The 22,652-nt window shown below is 46.2% G+C and overlaps 1 protein-coding gene across 1 annotated transcript; it reads right to left on the bottom strand.

The window, feature by feature from the left end:
* Positions 1–2,481: 2,481 nt before the first annotated feature.
* Positions 2,482–6,469, bottom strand: gem (GTP binding protein overexpressed in skeletal muscle). The gene is made up of 4 exons (XM_031787533.1): positions 5,684–6,469; positions 5,354–5,430; positions 4,997–5,201; positions 2,482–3,234 (listed from the first exon to the last, which is right to left on the bottom strand). Exons 1-4 carry the CDS (start codon positions 6,036–6,038, stop codon positions 2,951–2,953), a joined length of 921 nt encoding a protein of 306 aa, XP_031643393.1. The 5' UTR covers positions 6,039–6,469; the 3' UTR covers positions 2,482–2,950.
* Positions 6,470–22,652: the final 16,183 nt, after the last annotated feature.

The raw sequence follows: 22,652 nt of genomic DNA, 5'->3' as shown, positions 1-22,652 counted from the left end.
CCTTTGACTTTATGAACTGGTTCCTGTCTGAGAATGTCTAGTAGTAAGCTGTTTAGAGGAGCTTAGCTGAGACACAGATATGACTGCTTCCTGTCTGAGAATGTCTAGTAGTAAGCTGTTTAGAGGAGCTTAGCTGAGACACAGATATGACTGCTTCCTGTCTGAGAATGTCTAGTAGTAAGCTGTTTAGAGGAGCTTAGCTGAGACACAGATATGACTGCTTCCTGTCTGAGAATGTCTAGTAGTAAGCTGCTTAGAGGAGCTTAGCTGAGACACAGATATGACTGCTTCCTGTCTGAGAATGTCTAGTCGTAAGCTGTTTAGAGGAGCTTAGCTGAGACACAGATATGACTGCTTCCTGTCTGAGAATGTCTAGTCGTAAGCTGTTTAGAGGAGCTTAGCTGAGACACAGATATGACTGCTTCCTGTCTGAGAATGTCTAGTCGTAAGCTGTTTAGAGGAGCTTAGCTGAGACACAGATATGACTGCTTCCTGTCTGAGAATGTCTAGTCGTAAGCTGTTTAGAGGAGCTTAGCTGAGACACAGATATGACTGCTTCCTGTCTGAGAATGTCTAGTCGTAAGCTGTTTAGAGGAGCTTAGCTGAGACACAGATATGACTGCTTCCTGTCTGAGAATGTCTAGTCGTAAGCTGTTTAGAGGAGCTTAGCTGAGACACAGATATGACTGCTTCCTGTCTGAGAATGTCTAGTCGTAAGCTGTTTAGAGGAGCTTAGCTGAGACACAGATATGACTGCTTCCTGTCTGAGAATGTCTAGTCGTAAGCTGTTTAGAGGAGCTTAGCTGAGACACAGATATGACTGCTTCCTGTCTGAGAATGTCTAGTAGTAAGCTGTTTAGAGGAGCTTAGCTGAGACACAGATATGACTGCTTCCTGTCTGAGAATGTCTAGTCGTAAGCTGTTTAGAGGAGCTTAGCTGAGACACAGATATGACTGCTTCCTGTCTGAGAATGTCTAGTAGTAAGCTGTTTAGAGGAGCTTAGCTGAGACACAGATATGACTGCTTCCTGTCTGAGAATGTCTAGTCGTAAGCTGTTTAGAGGAGCTTAGCTGAGACACAGATATGGCTGCTTCCTGTCTGAGAATGTCTAGTCGTAAGCTGTTTAGAGGAGCTTAGCTGAGACACAGATATGACTGCTTCCTGTCTGAGAATGTCTAGTCGTAAGCTGTTTAGAGGAGCTTAGCTGAGACACAGATATGACTGCTTCCTGTCTGAGAATGTCTAGTCGTAAGCTGTTTAGAGGAGCTTAGCTGAGACACAGATATGACTGCTTCCTGTCTGAGAATGTCTAGTCGTAAGCTGTTTAGAGGAGCTTAGCTGAGACACAGATATGACTGCTTCCTGTCTGAGAATGTCTAGTCGTAAGCTGTTTAGAGGAGCTTAGCTGAGACACAGATATGGCTGCTTCCTGTCTGAGAATGTCTAGTCGTAAGCTGTTTAGAGGAGCTTAGCTGAGACACAGATATGACTGCTTCCTGTCTGAGAATGTCTAGTCGTAAGCTGTTTAGAGGAGCTTAGCTGAGACACAGATATGACTGCTTCCTGTCTGAGAATGTCTAGTCGTAAGCTGTTTAGAGGAGCTTAGCTGAGACACAGATATGACTGCTTCTCACACAGACACACACCTCTGATAGGTCCCCTGTAATAATGAACTGATACAGTGTGCTGATTGGTAGAATAAGGAACTGTATCCCAAATAGTCAGACAGGCCAGGTGATCTGGTTGTATTTACAGTTGCTGACTTGGTGTTGTGCACTTAGCATCACAAGAAGATTCAAAAGGCTCCAGGCTGCAGCACCTCCGGCCGTGATTGGAAGTCCCACAGGGTGGAGCACAATTGACCCAGCATCATCTGGGTTTGGCTGGGGTAGGACGTCATTGTAAATAAGAATTTGTTCTTAACTGACTTGCCTAGTTAAATAAAGGTAAAATAAAAAAATAATTAAAAAGTTCAAAACCACTTGTCTAAACTAAAGGTACCATGTGGTTAGTTGAGAATTAGCCAAATGTATAACCATTCCCACTCTGGCTCTCATTCCCACTCTGGCTGAAGGTAGCCTAATTATCCCTCTCTCACACACACTACTGCCCTGGCCCCAATCCCAGGTCTCTAGGGGGTCAGTGCCAATCATCCTGGTGGGAACACACACCCACCTACACACACCCACCTACACACACCCACCTACACACACACACACACACACACACACACACACACACACACACACACACACACACACACACACACACACACACCTACACACACACACACACACACACACACACACACACACACACACACACACACACACACACACACACACACACACACACACACACACACACACACACACACACACACACACACACACGTCACCTGCTGAGTCATGTTCCAATAGCATGTGTGTGTGTGTGATGTTATTGGAGTCTAGCAAGACAAATACAACAAGTGAACATTATAACATTTTAAAGAAAAGATGGATTTTATTCCACTGCTAAACAAAACCAATGGAAAATATCCACACACAGTAAAACATACACAAGATGAGCAGTGCAGATTGTCAGTTATCTCAATTGGACAGATAGGACTATGTACAAAACCACAGACATACAAACACCTTGTTATCAGAATTCAAATTGTCCGGCTAACCTAGTTAAAGCACTTGGGAGAGAGAACAAGAGATGATAGAGAGAGAGAGAGGAGAGAGTCTCAGTGAGGGATCCTAAAAGGATTAGAGATCACTAATTATCTAGCACCTCTCTCTTTTACTATTTCAATCGCTCTGTCGGCTGAGAATGTCAGAACACTGCATGTCCATTGGTTGATTCTCCAGACCGTCACAGAGGCTGGCGAATGGGGTGACAGTTTTGAGGGGTCAGTCTAATGTAGACTGCAGTAGGGGTGGAGTTGTGTGTGTGTCCTGGGTCTTAGAGCACTGAAAGGTCATGGCAGGATTTGGACTTCAGGCGGAATGCAACGTTGGCATTGTTCTTGGCCACCATCTTGTCCAGGAAGCGTTTGGCCTTCTTGGGTATGCTGTCGCGGCGTGTGTGTGAGTGTGTGTGTCTGCGGCGGTCATTGTTCTCCTTGGTGTCTCTGCGTAGTCGTAGCTGCTGTACAATGCCATGGAAGGCTGGCCAGACATTGTGTTGCATCGCCGCTGACGTCTCGATGAACTTACAGTCAAACACTGCAGCACACGCACGGCCCTCTGGAGGGAAAAACAGTCACACATATTCAGATAGCTGCTGAGAAACTCATAAATACACCATCAAACACCAAAGATCATCCACAGCCCTCTGTAACATACAGTTGAAGTCGGAAGTTTTACATACACCTTAGCCAAATGCATTTAAACTCAGTTTTTCACAATTCCTGACATTTAATTCTAGTAAAAATTCCCTGGCCTAGGTCAGTTAGGATCACCACTTTATTTAAAAAATGTGAAATGTCAGAATAATAGTAGAGAGAATGATTTATTTTAGATTTGATTTATTTTATCAAATTCCAAGTGGGTCAGAAGTTTACATACACTCAATTAGTATTTGGTAGCATTGCCTTTAAATTGTTTAACTTTGGTCAAATGTTTTGGGTAGCCTTCCACAAGCTTCCCACAATAAGTTGGGTGAATTTTGGCCCATTCCTCCTGACAGAGCTGGTGTAACTGAGTCAGGTTTGTAGGCCTCCTTGCTCGCACACGCTTTTTCAGTTCTGCCCACACATTTTCTATAGGATTGAGGTCAGGGTTTTGTGATGGCCACTCCAATACCTTGACTTTGTTGTCCTTAAGCCATTTTGCCACATCTTTGGAAGTATGCTTGGGGTCATTGTCCATTTGGGAGAACCATTTGCGACTAAGCTTTAACTTCCTTACTGATGTATTGAGATGTTGCTTCAATATGTCCACATAATATTCTTCCCTCATGATGCCATCTATTTTGTGAAGTGCACCAGTCCCTCCTGCAGCAAAGCACCCCCACAACATGATGCTGCCACCCCCGTGCTTCACGGTTGGGATGGTGTTCTTCGGCTTGCAAGCCTCCCCTTTAACCTTCAAACATAACGATGGTCATTATGACCAAACGGTTCTATTTTTGTTTCATCAGACCAGAGGACATTTCTCCAAAAAGTACGATCTTTGTCCCCATGTGCAGTTGCAAACCATAGTCTGGCTTTTTATGGGGGTTTTGGAGCAGTGGCTTCTTCCTTGCTGAGTAGCCTTTCAGGTTATGTCGATATAGGACTTGTTTTATTGTGGATATAGAAACTTTTGTACCTGTTTCCTCCAGCATCTTCACAACGTCCTTTGCTGTTGTTCTGGGATTGATTTGCACTTTTCGCACCAAAGTACGTTCATCTCTAGGAGACAGAACGCATCTCCTTCCTTAGTGGTATGATGGTTGCGTGGTCCCATGGTGTTTATACTTGCGTACTATTGTTTGTACAGATGAACGTGGTACCTTCAGGCGTTTGGAAATTGCTCCCAAGGATGAACCAGACTTGTGGAGGTCTACAATTTGTTTCTGAGGTCTTGGCTGATTTCTTTTGATTTTCCCTTGATGTCAAGCAAAGAGGCACTGAGTTTGAAGGTAGGCCTTGAAATACATCCACAGGTACACCTCCAATTGACTCAAATTATGTCAATTAGCCTATCAGAAGCTTCTAAAGCCTTGACATCATTTTCTGGAATGTTCCAAGCTGTTGAAAGGCACATTCAACATCTGACCCATTGAAATTGTGATACAGTGAATTATAAGTGAAATAATTTGTCTGTAAACAATTGTTGGAAAAATTACTCGTGTCATGCACAAAGTAGATGTCCTAGCCGACAAGAAATTTGTGGAGTGGTTGAAAAACAAGTTTTAACGACTCCAACCTAAGTGTATGTGAACTTCTGACATCAACTGTATACACATGTGCACGCATGCAAACACACACACACACACACACCAAACTTGTGCCTCTAATCTCACCATTAACTGACACCTCTCTGCGGCGGACCAAGTCACACTTGTTTCCCACCAGGATGATTGGCGTGTGGTGGGCAGGGCGGTGTTGGCGGAGGGATATACGTAGCTCTGAGGCTTTCAGGAAGGAGGACCGGTCAGTTATAGAGTAGACCAGCAGGTACGCATCGCCTGTCTGTATACACTGGTCCTGAGAAGACCCTCCCTCATCCTGAAGGGAACACAAATAGAGACTACGTTAGAGCTGTGACATGTAAACAAACTGTTAGAGTATGGCTAAAACACACACACAGCAAGACAGAGTTGAAACTAGGCCTACAGACTACAGTTTCATCAAGTAACCATTAGACGTTTCTCTCTTACCTCTGAGTCCCAGTTGTCCACTAGAGTGACTGTGGCTTTCTCTCCATCCACTGTGATGGTCTGCTCACACACCTCATCTGAAGAACAAACCAATCACTGTGTTAAGAATCACATTTACAACCAACATTTATATTCATACAATTAGTATTGTTCAAGCATCTTACTTTTATATTGATGTAAGAGGGATGCGTAAAAAGGAGGCCAAGTGGATGTTTCCCTATGTGCCCATTACGCACAACAGCATTAAATACATCCATCACAAAGCCATAATACTGACCTACCCTATAAAGCAGATTTTCCTTATTAACAAGCGCATTGTAATTCATTCACCTCCATAGAGCTCGCACTCGTCACTGTCCATGCTGTCCGCCGCTCCAGCGAAGATGCTGGCAATCGCGGTTTTACCGACCCCACTGGCGCCCAGCAGCACCACGCGATACGGTCTCGAGCTGCCGCCGGTATTCCCGGTAGACCCAGTGGAGATGACGGAGTCTGTGGAGTCTAAAGAGGCCCAGCTGTCGCGGCTCCCATCCGATTCCCCGGCGGAGTTCGTACAGGATTTGGAGCGGGACATGCACGCTGGAGACGCGAGGCTGTCTGATAGGTGGCTCCCGGTATCACCGATGCTCCACCGGTGGAGTTGGTGCTGGAGCCGCAGACTGTGTCGTCGCATACTCAACAGCATGATGATAAGATAATAAAATAAGTCAAACTAATAAAACTCGCCCTTTAAAAATAAAGGTGCGCTGAAAAAACACCACTGGACTGGACTATAAAACAAATCATGGAACAGATGGGAATCTCCAAAGTATTCTCAGAAAGTAAAATAAATCCTACAAGTCCATAATTGAGTGAAATGGATGAAGACTGGATACAACCGAATGTCCAAACTCAGGAATACGAGTTCATCAAGAGCTACGAGCAAATGTCAGAAGTTGTCCCACATCAGTGGAAGTCAAGCATTAGTGCAGGTAGATAGTTAAATCCTCGAGATGGGAAAGAAAGAGGCTGTTTGGTTGTTGAGGTCTCTGAACACTGTGAGCGCGTGTAATCCCGTAAATTGGTCTCTCTCTAATGTTATAATGGGATTTCTTCCGCGGCGAGATTTATATAAAGAAGGGCTCAGCGCGAGATAAGGTTTCCTTGACGTCAAGTCTGTGTCTCCTCCCTCACCCTTGTGCGTTCTCACGGCTCAGGACCAGTGGTGTTGAGGGGGTCTGCCCCCCCCCCCCCCCCACCCGAGGCAGCAGTGAATAAGTGGAGATGTGTGTTTCCACATGTGTAGGCTACTGCCAATGTTTCTGGTACTGTAGAGGCTGAGCAGGGACATATCATAACAGCCTGGTCTCATAGACTAGACATAACATAGTAAACGTAATTCTGGGATACCAAATTAGTATAGTAGTAGTATGATATGTTATGTTTGGTATGGCTACATGGTGTCCTTTACATAACAATGGCTAACTGTGAACATGCATTAAGATCCAGGGTTAACACTTTCTCACAAAGCAACTGTTTTGATTATGCAGAAGTTGTTGATTCTCCTCTTCACACGTCTTTAGTGTCACACTGGGTGATGGAAACACACTTCCCCAAAAATAACAGTAGAGCTCACATTAACATAATCACTGGTTACACTCTGGTGCTGCAATGGAAAAAGCCATGCATTTGAGTGACAGAAGGCCCCAGTACATTCTCCTCTAGGCAGAGGCATCAAGCCCACAGGGGGCACAAGGGCACATGCCCCCTCAGATGTGTCCTGTTTAAAAAATAAGAATAATAAAAAAGATATGTTGTTATTGTTTCTCTGTAATACTACTAGCCACATAGATATTTTATGAAGTTGGCTTTAGCTAGCCTCATAACTAGCTACCAAGAGCCATTTCAGGCTATCAAGTTAGAGTAGCTACAGGGCATTTGGAAAGTATTCAGACCCCTTGACTTTTCCCACATTTTATTACGTTACAGCCTTATTATAAAATTGATTACATAGTTTTTTCCCTCACCAATCCACACACAATGCCCCATAATGACAAAGCAAAAACAGGTTCATAGAAATGTTTGCAAATGTATAAAAAAAAAAACGTAAACGTTCAATTTACATAAGTATTCAGACCTTTACTCAGTACTTTGCTGAAGCACCTTTGGCAGCGATTACAGCCTCGAGTCTTCTTGGGTATGACACTACAAGCTTGGCACACCTGTATTTGGGGAGTTTCTCCCATTCTTCTCTGCAGATCCTTTCAAGCTCTGTCAGGTTGGATGGGGAGTGTCGCTGCACAGCTATTTACAGGTCTCTCCAGAGATGTTAGATCGGGTTCAAGTCCGGGCTCTGGCTGGGCCACTCAAGGACATTCAGAGACTTGTCCCAAAGCCACTCATGCGTTTTCTTGGCTGTATGCTTAGGGTCGTTGTCCTGTTGGAAGGTGAACCTTTATCCCCAATCTGAGGTCCTGAGCGATCTGCAGCAGGTTTCGTAAAGGATCTCTCTGTACTTTGCTCCGTTCATCGTTGCCTCGATCCTGACTAGTCCTCCAGTCCCTGCCGCTGAATAACATTCCCACAGCATGATGCTGTCGCCACCATGCTTCACCATAGGGATGGTGCCAGGTTTTCTCCAGACGTGACGCTTGGCATTCAGGCCAATGAGTTCAATCTTGGTTTCATCAGACCAGATAATTTTGTTTCTCATGGTCTGAGAGCCCTTTTGATGCCTTTTGGCAAACTCTTAGCATGCTGTCATGTGCCTTTTACTGAGGCTTCCATCTGGCCACTCTACCATGAAGGCCTGAGAGATGGCTGTCCCTCTGGAAGGTTCTCCTATCTCCACAGAGGAACGATGGAGCTCTGTCGGATTCTTTCGAGTTCTTGGTCATCTCCCTGACCAAGGCCCTTCTCCCCCGATTGTTCAGTTTGGCCGGGTGGCCAGCTCTAGGAAGAGTCCAAACTTCTTCCATTTAGGAATGATGGAGGCCACTGTGTTCTTGGGGACCTTCAATGCTGTCTAGGAGCTCTACGGACAATTCCTTCGACCTCTTGACTTGGTTTTTGATATGACATGCACTGTCAAATGTGGGACCAGAAAAGGCACAGGTGTGTGCCTTTCCAAGTCATGTACAATCAATTGAATTTACCAAAGGTGGACTCAAGTCAAGTTGTAGAAACATCTCAAGGATGATCAATGGAAACAGGATGCACCTGAGCTCAAATTTGAGACTCATAGCAAAGGGTCTGAATACCTCTGTAAATAAGGGTCTGAATACCTCTGTAAGGTATTTCAGTTTTTTATTTAGAATAAAGTTGCAAAAATGTCTAAAAAACTGTTTTCACTGGTCATTATGGGGTACTGTGTGTAGACTGATGAGGTAAAAACATGATTTAATCCACTTTAGAATAAGGCTGAAATGTAACAAAATGTGGGAAAAGTCAAGGGGTCTGAACACTTTCCAAATGCACTGTAGCTTGTCTAACTAACAAGCCTGCTGGCAAGGTTGGTAGACTTTAGAAAAGAAAGACATTACTAAACGTAATGAATAAGACACACATTTATTTTAGTCTTTTACCCAGATTTTAGCAGAGAATCAATTGTTTCTTTAGTGCCTCCCCCCCATCCCCAGGAACTTTGTTGCCTCTAGATGAGGTATATAGGGCATCAGAATGCCTTTATGATGTTATTATCACTCCTCCTGAAGCAGGTCTATGTCTACATTAACCTCTGACTGGTAAAGAAGCTGATTGAACAGATAGATTTAGAGGTCGCCATACTGCAGTAGGCTTACGGAAGACTTAGATTAATACCGCCAATGAGATGAAACACTGGGCCAGGAGTTACACCACAAGTCACACTGGGCCAGGAGTAAAACCACAAGTCACACTGGGCCAGGAGTAAAACCACAAGTCACACTGGGCCAGGAGTTACACCACAAGTCACACTGGGCCAGGAGTAAAACCATGAGTCACACTGGGACAGGAGTTACACCACAAGTCACACTGGGCCAGGAGTTACATCACAAGTCACACTGGGCCAGGAGTAAAACCATGAGTCACACTGGGCCAGGAGTTACATCACAAGTCACACTGGGCTAGGAGTAAAACCATGAGTCACACTGGGCCAGGAGTTACACCACAAGTAACACTGGGCCAGGAGGGAAACCATGCGTCACACTGGGCCAGGAGTAAAACCATGAGTCACACTGGGCCAGGGGTTACACCACAAGTAACACTGGGCCAGGAGGGAAACCATGAGTCGCACTGGGCCAGGAGTAAAACCATGAGTCACACTGGGCCAGGGGTTACACCACAAGTAACACTGGGCCAGGAGTAAAACCATGAGTCACACTGGGCCAGGAGTTACATTACGAGTCACACAGTCCTCTGATGTCCTCACCCAACCTATGCAATAGCATCTCTTTTCCTACCTAACAAACTAAAATAATGACAGTGATAAGTCCCCACAATCACACTTCCACATGCACATATCCACTCACACACTCTTTCACAATTCAGGCACCAGACAAGAGTCCTGTCATCCACATTTATACTATTCACATTATTGGGCCAGGTTTCATTTCACATGTGTATAAGGTGCAATAGTCCAGGGTTTCCGTGCAGTAGTCCAAACGGTTGTCACATCCCCAGGTCTCCTCAGGTAACAGCATGAAGGTTGGTTGGCTCACAACCTCTATCACTGATCCTAACACTGTAATCTGGAGCTGTTCTAACTTGGGGTCAGGATCAATCAGATTCACCTGAGGACAGCCAGACCGACAGGCAGGCAGAGAGCAAAGATGAGGAGCGCTCACACACACACACTGCTGTAGACAATGAAGGATGGGGCTGAGTTTCAAACCTATGCCTGTTCACCGAGTGTAGGAAGGACCCGCCTGGATGTTACATCTGGGTGGTGCAACAGGTATAATGGGCTGGTCTGACCTAGTGCATGCTACGTCAGACATTCATAGCGTTATGTCATAAGCCGAGCAGATGCAGCAGACCCCAGGTGCTTGGCCCTGTACACTTGGTCCCTCAGTCCTGCCCTGTACACTGACACTCTCATGTCCACTGCTGTGGTGTCAGGTCCTGGTCAGAGAGGAGAGGCTGCTGTGGTATCAGGGCCTGGTCAGAGAGGAGAGGCTGCTGTGGTATCAGGGCCTGGTCAGAGAGGAGAGGCTGCTGTGGTATCAGATACTGGTCAGAGAGGAGAGGCTGCTGTGGTATCAGATACTGGTCAAAGAGGAGAGGCTGCTGTGGTATCAGGTCCTGGTCAGAGAGGAGAGGCTGCTGTGGTATTGGGTCCTGGTCAGAGAGGAGAGGCTGCTGTGGTATCAGGGCCTGGTCAGAGAGGAGAGGCTGCTGTGGTATCAGATACTGGTCAGAGAGGAGAGGCTGCTGTGGTATCAGATACTGGTCAAAGAGGAGAGGCTGCTGTGGTATCAGGTCCTGGTCAGAGAGGAGAGGCTGCTGTGGTATCAGGGCCTGGTCAGAGAGGAGAGGCTGCTGTGGTATCAGATACTGGTCAAAGAGGAGAGGCTGCTGTGGTATCAGGTCCTGGTCAGAGAGGAGAGGCTGCTGTGGTATTGGGTCCTGGTCAGAGAGGAGAGGCTGCTGTGGTATTGGGTCCTGGTCAGAGAGGAGAAGCTGCTGTGGTATCGGGTCCTGGTCAGAGAGGCTGCTGTTTATTAAATCCTGCTGATCTCAGCTGATCTCATCAGCTGGACCGATGGCTGAGAGGACAATAATTCCCTGTTAAGTGCTAAAACACCATCAGGGTGTGTGTGTGGGGGGGGGGTAGCTGCTGTTGGAGTCCTGGCTGTTCAGCTCCTGAGACAGCAGAGGACCAAGGTAGGACTGCAAGTCTTGTTCTTGAACTTGGACCAAAACAACAAATCTCCTCTCACAGTACCACTTCTCTGCCTGGGTGACAACAGGCGTGTTGCTACCCCCCCCCCCTCCCTCCAGAGTCTGAGCAGCCGGTCCAGTCAGAGTCAGAGCAGCCAGTCCAGTCAGAGTCAGAGCAGTCGATCCAGTCAGTCAGAGCCAGAGCAGCCAGTCCAGTCAGTCAGAGTCAGAGCAGCCGGTCCAGTCAGAGTCAGACCAGCCGGTCCAGTCAGAGTCAGAGCAGCCGGTCCAGTCAGAGTCAGAGCAGCCGGTCCAGTCAGAGTCAGAGCAGCCAGTCCAGTCAGTCAGAGTCAGAGCAGCCGGTCCAGTCAGAGTCAGAGCAGCCGGTCCAGTCAGAGTCAGAGCAGCCGGTCCAGTAAGAGTCAGAGCAGCCGGTCCAGTCAGAGTCAGAGCAGCCGGTCCAGTCAGAGTCAGAGCAGCCGGTCCAGTCAGAGTCAGAGCAGCCGGTCCAGTCAGAGTCAGAGCAGCCAGTCCAGTCAGTCAGAGTCAGAGCAGCCATTCCAGTTCCAAACATGCCCTTTTATCATCTGCTGCTAATGCTTGTTGTTTGCTCTTAATATACTTTTGATGAATAGACACGACAGTAAAAAGGTGAGTCTGTGGGCCCTGGATTAAAGCCTAGTGAATGGATGTGCACTAATACACTATTGCAGTGACCTATAAGGTTCATACCATATCTCTATTCATACCTTCTTCAACAATAAGCCTGGACTCACACACAGTCTACTTGTCTGTGAGTGTGTGTGTGTCCTTGTGTGTGCGTGTTAGACACACAGGAGCGTTTCTAACATCTTTCCATTAGTGTGTGTCATGTCCTCTCAACAAAGATCACTGTCTGGATAGACAGTGACTGTTTGACTCTCTTGTCTGCTGGACACGTGAAAAACAACATGGTCTATAGAACCCACAATGCACTGTGTCTTAGACGAGATGCGTCTCAAGGCACCATGACGTGCTCTTAGCGGGAGTGCGAGGCTGAATGCGATCATGAGTTACATAGAGATGGTTGCTATGGTGATGCCATTTTGTAAAGAACTCAAGGTAGTACATTAACTGTCTCTTCTCTCTGTATGGACACAGATGTAGAGGAAGTGGTTTGGGAAACTGCGTTCGTATGATGAGTCATCTTGTCTGTGCCATGAAGACTCGAATCTCATGCATATACCAATACTGTCAAATATATTGGCAACCTTGTACTTTACAATGGAGTACAATGGAGTACAATGGAGTACAATGGGGCAGAACGTTTTGTTTTCTCTTTCAAAACTGCTTGAATGGCTATTTTTACCCAGTACGCACCTGTACTTACCACAGGTGAGATAAACTACACTTGCCGAGTATCACTTGCCTCGAACCAAAGAAATGATCATTTGTAATAATACATTTTTTATTTATTTTTTTACTTTGAAGTGACAAATCTCAATTTCAGTTTCGATTATTATAATTGTTTAGGTCCTGTGAAATTGTTAATCAAACAATTACACGTGTGAACACCCAACGTTTTTCAATGTCAACTGATTTTAGAAGAAATTATAAATTGTCTAAAAGTGCCAATATATTTAGGCTTTAGCTCTGTAGGATAATGGTCTTGAGGCTCGGGGATGAACCCGGTTTAATATGTAACAGCTTTCTTCCTGGGAAGGAGAGGCGGACCAAAACGCAGCGTGGTTATAGTTCATGGTTCTTTAATAAGAGACACTTAACATGAACAAACTACAAAACACTAAATGTGAAAACCGAAAACAGTCCTATCTGGTGCATAGACACAAAGACAAGAAACAACCACCCACAAATCCCAACACAAAACAGGTTACCTAAATATGGTTCCCAATCAGAGACAATGACTAACACCTGCCTCTGATTGAGAACCATATCAGGCCAAACATAGAAATAGACAAACCAGACACACAACATAGAATGCCCACCCAGCTCACGTCCTGACCAAAACTAAAACAAGGAAAACCCTAAAGAACTATGGTCAGAATGTGACACAATAATACCAAGTGGGTCAGACCTACAGTACTTCCTCTGTCAATAGTCTGGGCCTTTATGTCATAGGAGGTAGAGAAATTGCCCTGTAACTAAGCGCAGGGTAACTGGTTCAAGGCCCACTCCAGCAGTTTCCCCTATATCACTACACTAAAAGGGAGAGCTGAATGCAATTCAGACCGAGTTATTACACAACCAGCCTAGCTGATAAACACAGGGTGTGGGCCTGATCACTTGTGTTGTGTAATAATTGTAATAATTGTGTTTCTGTTGACGACAGGGCATGTCAGACAGACTCTGACAGACTTCAATCTGCCATACAAATCAACCCACAATGCCACACATACACAAACACAGACTAAATCATCTAAAACCAGGACAGTGGACACACACTGATCCATAAGTCCCACGCAGCTGCTTGGTGCTGCAGCAGACAAAGGACACACACATGCAGAAAAAAACGAGCCAATTACAACACACACACACCAAAGGACACACAATTCAAATGGGCAGACCTCTAGCAGCAGGAGATAGGAGGCTCCATCTCTACCAGTAGTAACTAAAGTACTGAGGCTCCATCACTACCAGTAGTTACTACAGTACTGAGGTTCTCCATCTCTACCAGTAGTAACTAAAGTACTGAGGCTCCATCACTACCAGTAGTAACTACAGTACTGAGGTTCTCCATCTCTACCAGTAGTAACTAAAGTACTGAGGCTCCATCACTACCAGTAGTAACTACAGTACTGAGGCTCCATCTCTACCAGTAGTAACTAAAGTACTGAGGCTCCATCTCTACCAGTAGTAACTACAGTACTGAGGCTCCATCTCTACCAGTAGTAACTACAGTACTGAGGCTCCATCTCTACCAGTAGTAACTACAGTACTGAGGCTCCATCTCTACCAGTAGTAACTAAAGTACTGAGGCTCCATCTCTACCAGTAGTAACTAAAGTACTGAGGCTCCATCACTACCAGTAGTAACTACAGTACTGAGGTTATCCATCTCTACCAGTAGTAACTACAGTACTGAGGCTCCATCTCTACCAGTAGTAACTAAAGTACTGAGGCTCCATCACTACCAGTAGTAACTACAGTACTGAGGTTCTCCATCTCTACCAGTAGTAACTACAGTACTGAGGCTCCATCTCTACCAGTAGTAACTAAAGTACTGAGGCTCCATCACTACCAGTAGTAACTACAGTACTGAGGCTCCATCTCTACCAGTAGTAACTAAAGTACTGAGGCTCCATCATTACCAGTAGTAACTACAGTACTGAGGTTCTCCATCTCTACCAGTAGTAATTACAGTACTGAGGCTCCATCTCTACCAGTAGTAACTATGGTACTGAGGCTCCACCTCTACCTGTAGTAACTACAGTACCGAGGCTCTCCATCTCTACCAGTAGTAACTACAGTACTGAGGCTCCATCTCTACCAGTAGTAACTACAGTACTGAGGCTCCATCTCTACCAGTATAATCTACAGTACTGAGGCTCCATCTCTACCAGTAGTAACTACAGCACTGAAGCTCCATCTCTACCAGTAGTAACTACAGTACTGTGGCTCCATCTCTACCAGTAGTAACTACAGTACTGAGGCTCCATCTCTACCAGTAGTAACTACAGCACTGAAGCTCCATCTCTACCAGTAGTAACTACAGTACTGAGGCTCCATCTCTACCAGTAGTAACTACAGTACTGAGGCTCCATCTCTACCAGTATAATCTACAGTACTGAGGCTCCATCTGTACCAGTAGTAACTACAGCACTGAGGCTCCATCTCTACCAGTAGTAACCACATTACTGAGGCTCTCTATCTCTACCAGTAGTAACTAGAGTTCTGAGTCTCTCCATCTCTACCAGTAGTAACTACAGTACCGAGGCTCCATCTATACCAGTAATAACAACAGTACTGAGGCTCCTTCTCAATTCAATTCAATTCAAGGGCTTTATTGGCATGGGAATCATGTGTTAACATTGCCAAAGCCAGTAGTAACCACAGTGCTTCGGCTCTCCATCTCTACCAGTAGTAACTACAGTACTTTGGCTCTCCATCTCTACTAGTAGTAACTACAGCACTGAGGCTCCAACTCTACCAGTAGTAACTACAGTACTGAAGCTCTCCATCTCTACCAGTAGAATCTACAGTACTGGGGCTCCATCTCTACCAGTAGTAACTACAGTACTGAGGTTCTCCATCTCTACCAGTAGTAACCACAGTACTGAGGCTCTCCATCTCTACCAGTAGTAACTACAGTACTGAGGCTCCATCTCTACCAGTAGTAACTACAGTACTTCGGCTCTCCATCTCTACTAGTAGTAACTACAGCACTGAGGCTCCAACTCTACCAGTAGTACCTACAGTACTGAGGCTCTCCATCTCTACTAGTAGTAACTACAGCACTGAGGCTCCAACTCTACCAGTAGTACCTACAGTACTGAGGCTCTCCATCTCTACCAGTAGTAACCACAGTACTGAGGCTCTCCATCTCTACCAGTAGTAACTACAGTACTGAGGCTCCATCTCTAGCAGTAGTAACTACAGTACTGTGGCTCCATCTCTACCAGTAGTAACTACAGTACTTCGGCTCTCCATCTCTACTAGTAGTAACTACAGCACTGAGGCTCCAACTCTACCAGTAGTACCTACAGTACTGAGGCTCCAACTCTACCAGTAGTACCTACAGTACTGAGGCTCTCCATCTCTACCAGTAGTAACCACAGTACTGAGGCTCTCCATCTCTACCAGTAGTAACTACAGTACTGAGGCTCCATCTCTAGCAGTAGTAACTACAGTACTGTGGCTCCATCTCTACCAGTAGTAACCACAGTACTGAGGCTCCATCACTACCAGTAGTAACTACAGTACTGTGGCTCCATCTCTACCAGTAGTAACTACAGTACTGTGGCTCCATCTCTACCAGTAGAATCTACAGCACTGAGGCTCTCCATCTCTACCAGTAGTAACTACAGTACTGTGGCTCCATCTCTACCAGTAGTAACTACAGTACTGTGGCTCCATCTCTACCAGTAGAATCTACAGCACTGAGGCTCTCCATCTCTACCAGTAGTAACTACAGTACTGAGGCCCCATCTCTACCAGTAGTATCTACAGCACTGAGGCTCTCCATCTCTACCTGTTACGGTTTTCTTCCGTCGAAGGAGAGTCGGACCAAAATGCAGCGTGGTAATTTACATACATGTTTAATAAAGAAGAAAAGCGAACAATACAAAAACAACAAACGGAATGTGAAAACCTATACAGCCTATCTGGTGAACAACAGAGACAGGAACAATCACCCACGAAACACTCAAAGAATATGGCTGCCTAAATATGGTTCCCAATCAGAGACAACGAGAATCACCTGCCTCTGATTGAGAACCGCCTCAGGCAACCATAGACTTTGCTAGAACACCCCACTAAGCCACAATCCCAAAACCTACGAAAAACCCCAAAACACAAACACACCACAAAATAAACCCATGTCACACCCTGGCCTGACCAAATAAAGAAAGAAAACACAAAATACTAAGACCAGGGCGTGACAGAACCCCTCCCCCCAAGGTGCGGACTCCCGGCCGCACACTTAAACCCATAGGGGAGGGTCCAGGTGGGCGTCTGTCCACGGTGGCGGCTCCGGCTCGGGACGTGGACCCCACTCCAACCAAGTCTTAGTCCCCCTGTAACGCGTCCTTTGATTGGCGACCCTCGCCGCCGACCTTGGCCTAATAACCCTCACCAAGGACCCCACTGGACTGAGGGGCAGCTCGGGACTGAGGTAGAAGCTCGGGACTGAGGGGAAGCTCGGGACTGAGGGGAAGCTCGGGACTGAGGGGTAGCTCGGGACTGAGGGGTAGCTCGGCACTGAGGGGAAGCTCGGCACTGAGGGGAAGCTCAGCACTGAGAGGAAGCCCAGTACTGAGAGGAAGCCCAGTACTGAGAGGAAGCTCAGGCAGGTAGTTGGCTCTGGCAGATCCTGGCTAGCTGGTGGTTCTGGCAGATCCTGGCTGACTGGCGGTTCCGGCAGATCCTGGTTGACTGGCAGATCCTGGCTGAATGGCGGATCTGGAAGATCCTGGCTGACTGGCAGATCCTGGCTGACTGGCGGATCTGGAAGATCCTGGCTGACTGGCTGCTCCATGCAGACAGGCAGCTCTGGCTGCTCCATGCAGACAGGCAGCTCTGGCTGCTCCATGCAGACTGGCAGCTCTGGCTGCTCCATGCAGACTGGCAGCTCTGGCTGCTCCATGCAGACTGGCAGCTCTGGCTGCTCCATGCAGACTGGAAGCTCTGGCTGATCCATGCAGACTGGCAGCTCTGGCTTCTCCATGCAGATTAGCAGTTCTGGCTGCGCTGAACAGGCAGGAGACTCCGGCAGCGCTGGAGAGAAGGAAGGCTCTGGCAGCGCTAAACAGGCGGGAGACTCCGGCAGCGCTGGAGAGGAGGAAGGCTCTGATAGCGCTAGACAGGCGGGAGACTCCAGGAGCGCTGGAGAGGAGGAAGGCTCTGGCAGCGCTAAACAGGCGGGAGACTCCGACAGCGCTAAACAGGCGGGAGACTCCGGCAGCGCTGGAGAGGAGGAAGGCTCTGGCAGCGCTAAACAGGCGGGAGACTCCGACAGCGCTAAACAGGCGGGAGACTCCGACGGCGCTGGAGAGGAGAAAGGCTCTGGCAGCGCTGAACAGGCGAGGCGCACTGAAGGCCTGGTGCGTGGTGCTGGCACTGGTGGTACTAGGCCGAGGACACGCACAGGAAGCCTGGTGCGGGGAGCTGCCACCGGAGGACTGGTGTGTGGAGGTGGCACTGGATAGACCGGACCGTGCAGGCGCACTGGAGCTCTTGAGCACCGAGCCTGCCCAACCTTATCTGGCTCGATGCCCACTCTAGCCCGGCCAATACGAAGAGCTGGTATGTACCGCACCGGGCTATGCACCCGCACTGGAGACACCGTGCGCTCCATAGCATAACACGGTGCCTGCCCGGTCTCTTTAGCCCCCCGGTAAGCACAGGAAGTTAGCGCAGGTCTCCTACCTGGCGTAGCCATACTCCCTGTGAGCCCCCCCCCAATACATTTTTGGGGCTGACTCTCGGGCTTCCTTCTGCGCCGCCGTGCTTTTCTCTTCAACTCCATTCTCCTATAGCCCTCCTCGCACTGCTCCAGCGAATCCCATGCGGGCTCTGGCACTCTCTCGGGGCGACCGCCCACCTGTCTATTTCCTCCCAAGTAGTATAGTCCATACTCCTGCTGTCCATAACGTCCTCCCATGTCCATTCCTCTTTTCGCTGCTGTTGCTGTCGCTGCCTGTCACCACGCTGCTTGGTCCTCTTGTGGTGGGTGATTCTGTTACGGTTTTCTTCCGTCGAAGGAGAGTCGGACCAAAATGCAGCGTGGTAATTTACATACATGTTTAATAAAGAAGAAAAGCGAACAATACAAAAACAACAAACGGAATGTGAAAACCTATACAGCCTATCTGGTGAACAACAGAAACAGGAACAATCACCCACGAAACACTCAAAGAATATGGCTGCCTAAATATGGTTCCCAATCAGAGACAACGAGAATCACCTGCCTCTGATTGAGAACCGCCTCAGGCAACCATAGACTTTGCTAGAACACCCCACTAAGCCACAATCCCAAAACCTACGAAAAACCCCAAAACACAAACACACCACAAAATAAACCCATGTCACACCCTGGCCTGACCAAATAAATAAAGAAAACACAAAATACTAAGACCAGGGTGTGACACTACCAGTAGAAACTACAGTACTGAGGCTCCATCTCTACCAGTAGTAACTAGAGTTGTGAGTCTCTCCATCTCTACCAGTAGTAACTACAGTACTTCGGCTCTCCATCTCTACTAGTAGTAACTACAGCACTGAGGCTCCAACTCTACCAGTAGTACCTACAGACTGAGGCTCCATCTCTACCAGTAGTAACTACAGTACTTCGGCTCTCCATCTCTACTAGTAGTAACTACAGTACTGAGGCTCCATCTCTACCAGTAGTAACTACAGTACTGAGGCTCCATCTCTACCAGTAGTAACTACAGTACTGTGGCGCTCCATCTCTACCAGTAGTAACCACAGTACTGAGGCTCTCCATCTCTACCAGTAGTAACTACAGTACTGAGGCTCCATCTCTACCAGTAGTAACTACAGCACTGAGGCCCCATCTCTACCAGTAGTAACTACAGTACTGAGGCTCCATCTCTACCAGTAGTAACTGCAGTAATGAGGCGCTCCATCTTTACCAGTAGTAACTACAGTACTGAGGCTCTCCATCTCTACCAGTAGAATCTACAGTACTGAGGCTCCATCTCTACCAGTAGTAACTAGAGTTCTGAGTCTCTCCATCTCTACCAGTAGTAACTACAGTACCGAGGCTCCATCTATACCAGTAATAACAACAGTACTGAGGCTCCATCTCTACCAGTAGTAACTACAGTACTTCGGCTCTCCATCTCTACTAGTAGTAACCACAGCACTGAGGCTCCAACTCTACCAGTAGTAACTACAGTACTGAGGCTCCATCTCTACCAGTAGTAACTACAGTACTGAGGCTCCGTCTCTACCATACATTAAGGGAACATTTTGACATTCGCCATATGGTTAGTGAGAAAGTCCATATTGCAAATGTACGGTCCCTTACCAGACGTCCAAAAACGTTTGTAAATTTCGCAGATGGCGTCGGGCCGTGCGGCAGGGCCGGATCTACCGGGAAGTCATCAAACGAACTCTCTCGGACATTCGGTTTCCGTTTTATAAAATAATCAAGTTTTGGTCATTTTTCCGCTGTCCCGATAAATCCCACAAGAGGGTGAATGGAATCATATTGCAAATGTACAAAACATCACGAATCACAACGTGGCCTTATCTCCAAAACGGAAAAGACTTTGAAGACGAAACTATGTGAGCGTAGGTTTGGCATAATGGGCAGTTGGCCCCGAACAAGATGGCGTCTAGGCCTCAACGGTTTTTTGAGTTATGGCCATTTTTCTGGGATTAAAGGTCCAAAATGAAAATAGAGCAATAATTTTTCCACTTCACGTCAAAGTCAAGGAGCCTCCGGTGTCAATAAAAAAAGAACCAGCCATTTATCTATCGTCATTTAAGAGAAATTGTACAATGTCAAATTGGTGATGTTCAAAAATAGTAAAAACAGTTACAGATCCAGTTGCAGCGTTTTCATACAAATCTTTTTAAAGTGTGCTTCGGAGCTCTGCGAGATTTCTGTGATTTTTTAAAAATAACACACTCACTAAACCCTCCGTAAATAAGTCAGTTCTTAACATAAAGACTTAAAACTCAAATTTCTATAATTGCCTACCCCAAGGAGGATATGTGTTCACTTTCAGCTTCCTGTGTAAACCGGAAGTGCCTTAAAATGGTGTCATAGGTGCTGTTTCCAAGGGTTAAAAAGGTCAGATCTTGTGTGTGATTAGGCAACCCCCATGAACTGTAAGTCAGTCATTTCTCCCAACAGATGTCAAAGAAAAGCTCTCTCACACACACACACACACACACACACACACACACACACACACACACACACACACACACACACACACAGCAAGGATGGAGTGACAAAGTGCGGTGCTTAAAGACACACAGATCCTGCAATGGCATTTCCATATTCTCTAGGCCGTGCCGAGTTCAACGAGATGCCCCGCTTGACCGTAGCTCGCTGTGAGTGCAGCGACCGTGAAAAAAAGTAGGCCCAAAATGAAGCCTGGCCTTAAATGTAATTTGCTTTTGGGTGACAGTGAGAGAACCGTTAGGATGAGAAGCACAATTCGACCTCAGGTACGTTCCTGAGGTCCTCCCGATCTGTGCAAGCCTAACCTTGACCGTGTGGCATTAACCCTTAACAGTAAAACAGTTTTTTTTGTTCTCACAGATTACAATGACTTCTCTCCCCATAGGAATACATTGCTTGCACCCCTAAATTCAACCTGAAGCCTATGTGGGTTATGAATGCCGTATGAACCTGTCTTCGATGACAGTCCATCAGGCCACTATGAGGTCTACCTGTGTTGATTCTAAGCTTCCTGGAGCAACCAGAAGTGATGAAATTCACCCTAAAGGTGTTTTGAAACACATAACCTGTCATTATGAAAATCACTGCATTCAACCCTGTGTAGATCAGTCAATTCTTAACTTAAAGACTTAAAACTCAGGATTCTGTAAGAGGCTATCTCAATCAAGACATGTGTTTACTTATAGCTTCCTGTGCCAACCGGAAGTGCCTTTAATTGGGTCACACTGTCTGTTTTGAAGGGTTAAAAAAGTCACATCTTTCCAAAACTTCATATGTGTGACTAGGTAACCCTCCTGAACTGTAAATCAGTCATTTCTCCCAACAGATGTCAAAGAAAAGCTCTCACACACACACAGCAAGGATGGAGTGACAAAGTGAGGTGCTTAAAGACACAGAGAGCAGGCAATGGCAGGATTTTTGAGCACGTCAAATTTCTTATGGCATTTGGCCAAAAAAAAGTTACTTTTGACTATGACTTTTGACTTCCTATGAAATCATATTGCAAATGGATAAGTAAAAAATAAAATAAAAATGATGATAATAAATGTTGACTAAAGTATGTTGATACAGTTCTTATACGTGTGTAATTGACACAAAATTCTAAAGAATTTCAAAAAACGGACCAGAAAGCACTTTAAGGGTGGGTGAAGTTTTTCAAAAATTTAGCTATTTTTGACTTTTGACTTCCTATGAAATCATATTGCAAATGGAGAAAACATATGCCTTATGCAGAAGTAAAAAAATAAATAATAATGATAATAAAATTACTAAATTATGTTGATACAGTTCTTATACATGTTTAATTGATGAAAAAAAATCGAAAGAATATCGAAAAACGGTCCAGAAAGCACTTTTTTATGGGGGTGATAAGTTTTAGATTTTTTTTCTCACTTTTTCAAAATTTTGCTTTTGGATGTTGACTTGTTGCATTTGCAATATGAAAAACCACGGTGGAGCGCACTCGCCACCTGTTGGATTTTCAAAATGTTACACCTGGCATTTGCCATATGGCAATGGCAATCAACTTTGACCGAAACGACACCGAATTGAGTGGTATTGGACACCGTGTATATGGTTTGTCCAGTGCCAATGACTTCCCATTAATTTTTGTCCATTTCAGGGGGGTGTTCCCTTACAGTATTAACTACAGTACTGAGGCTCCATCTCTACCAGTAGTAACTACAGTACTGAGGCTGGCTCTCCCAGGGTGGTGGCGTGTGTTCACATTCCCTTCATGCCAGCCTTGCTGTGTGTGTGGTCCTGGACTATAACTCAGATAATATAAACCTTTATGAAACAGTTGAAGACAGTGGAAACAGTTTACATGGACACTCATTCAGCTGGATACCTCTCATTCCAGAAGTCA

Source organism: Oncorhynchus kisutch, linkage group LG13, assembly GCF_002021735.2.
Source record: "Oncorhynchus kisutch isolate 150728-3 linkage group LG13, Okis_V2, whole genome shotgun sequence".
Taxonomy (NCBI): Eukaryota; Metazoa; Chordata; class Actinopteri; order Salmoniformes; family Salmonidae; genus Oncorhynchus; species Oncorhynchus kisutch.
Note: the sequence above shows the minus strand (reverse complement) of the source record. Positions and strands in the feature narration are given on the sequence as shown.

What these genes read in the sequence shown, in the direction of transcription:
- gem (XM_031787533.1), bottom strand. Translation starts at nt 6,038, where the DNA reads ATGCTGTTGAGTATGCGACGACACAGTCTGCGGCTCCAGCACCAACTC. An exon ending in TGGACAACTGGGACTCAGAG is followed by an intron (nt 5,202 to 5,353) that starts GTAAGAGAGAAA and finishes TGTTCCCTTCAG; the next exon opens with GATGAGGGAGGGTCTTCTCA. An exon ending in CAGAGAGGTGTCAGTTAATG is followed by an intron (nt 3,235 to 4,996) that starts GTGAGATTAGAG and finishes TTTTCCCTCCAG; the next exon opens with AGGGCCGTGCGTGTGCTGCA.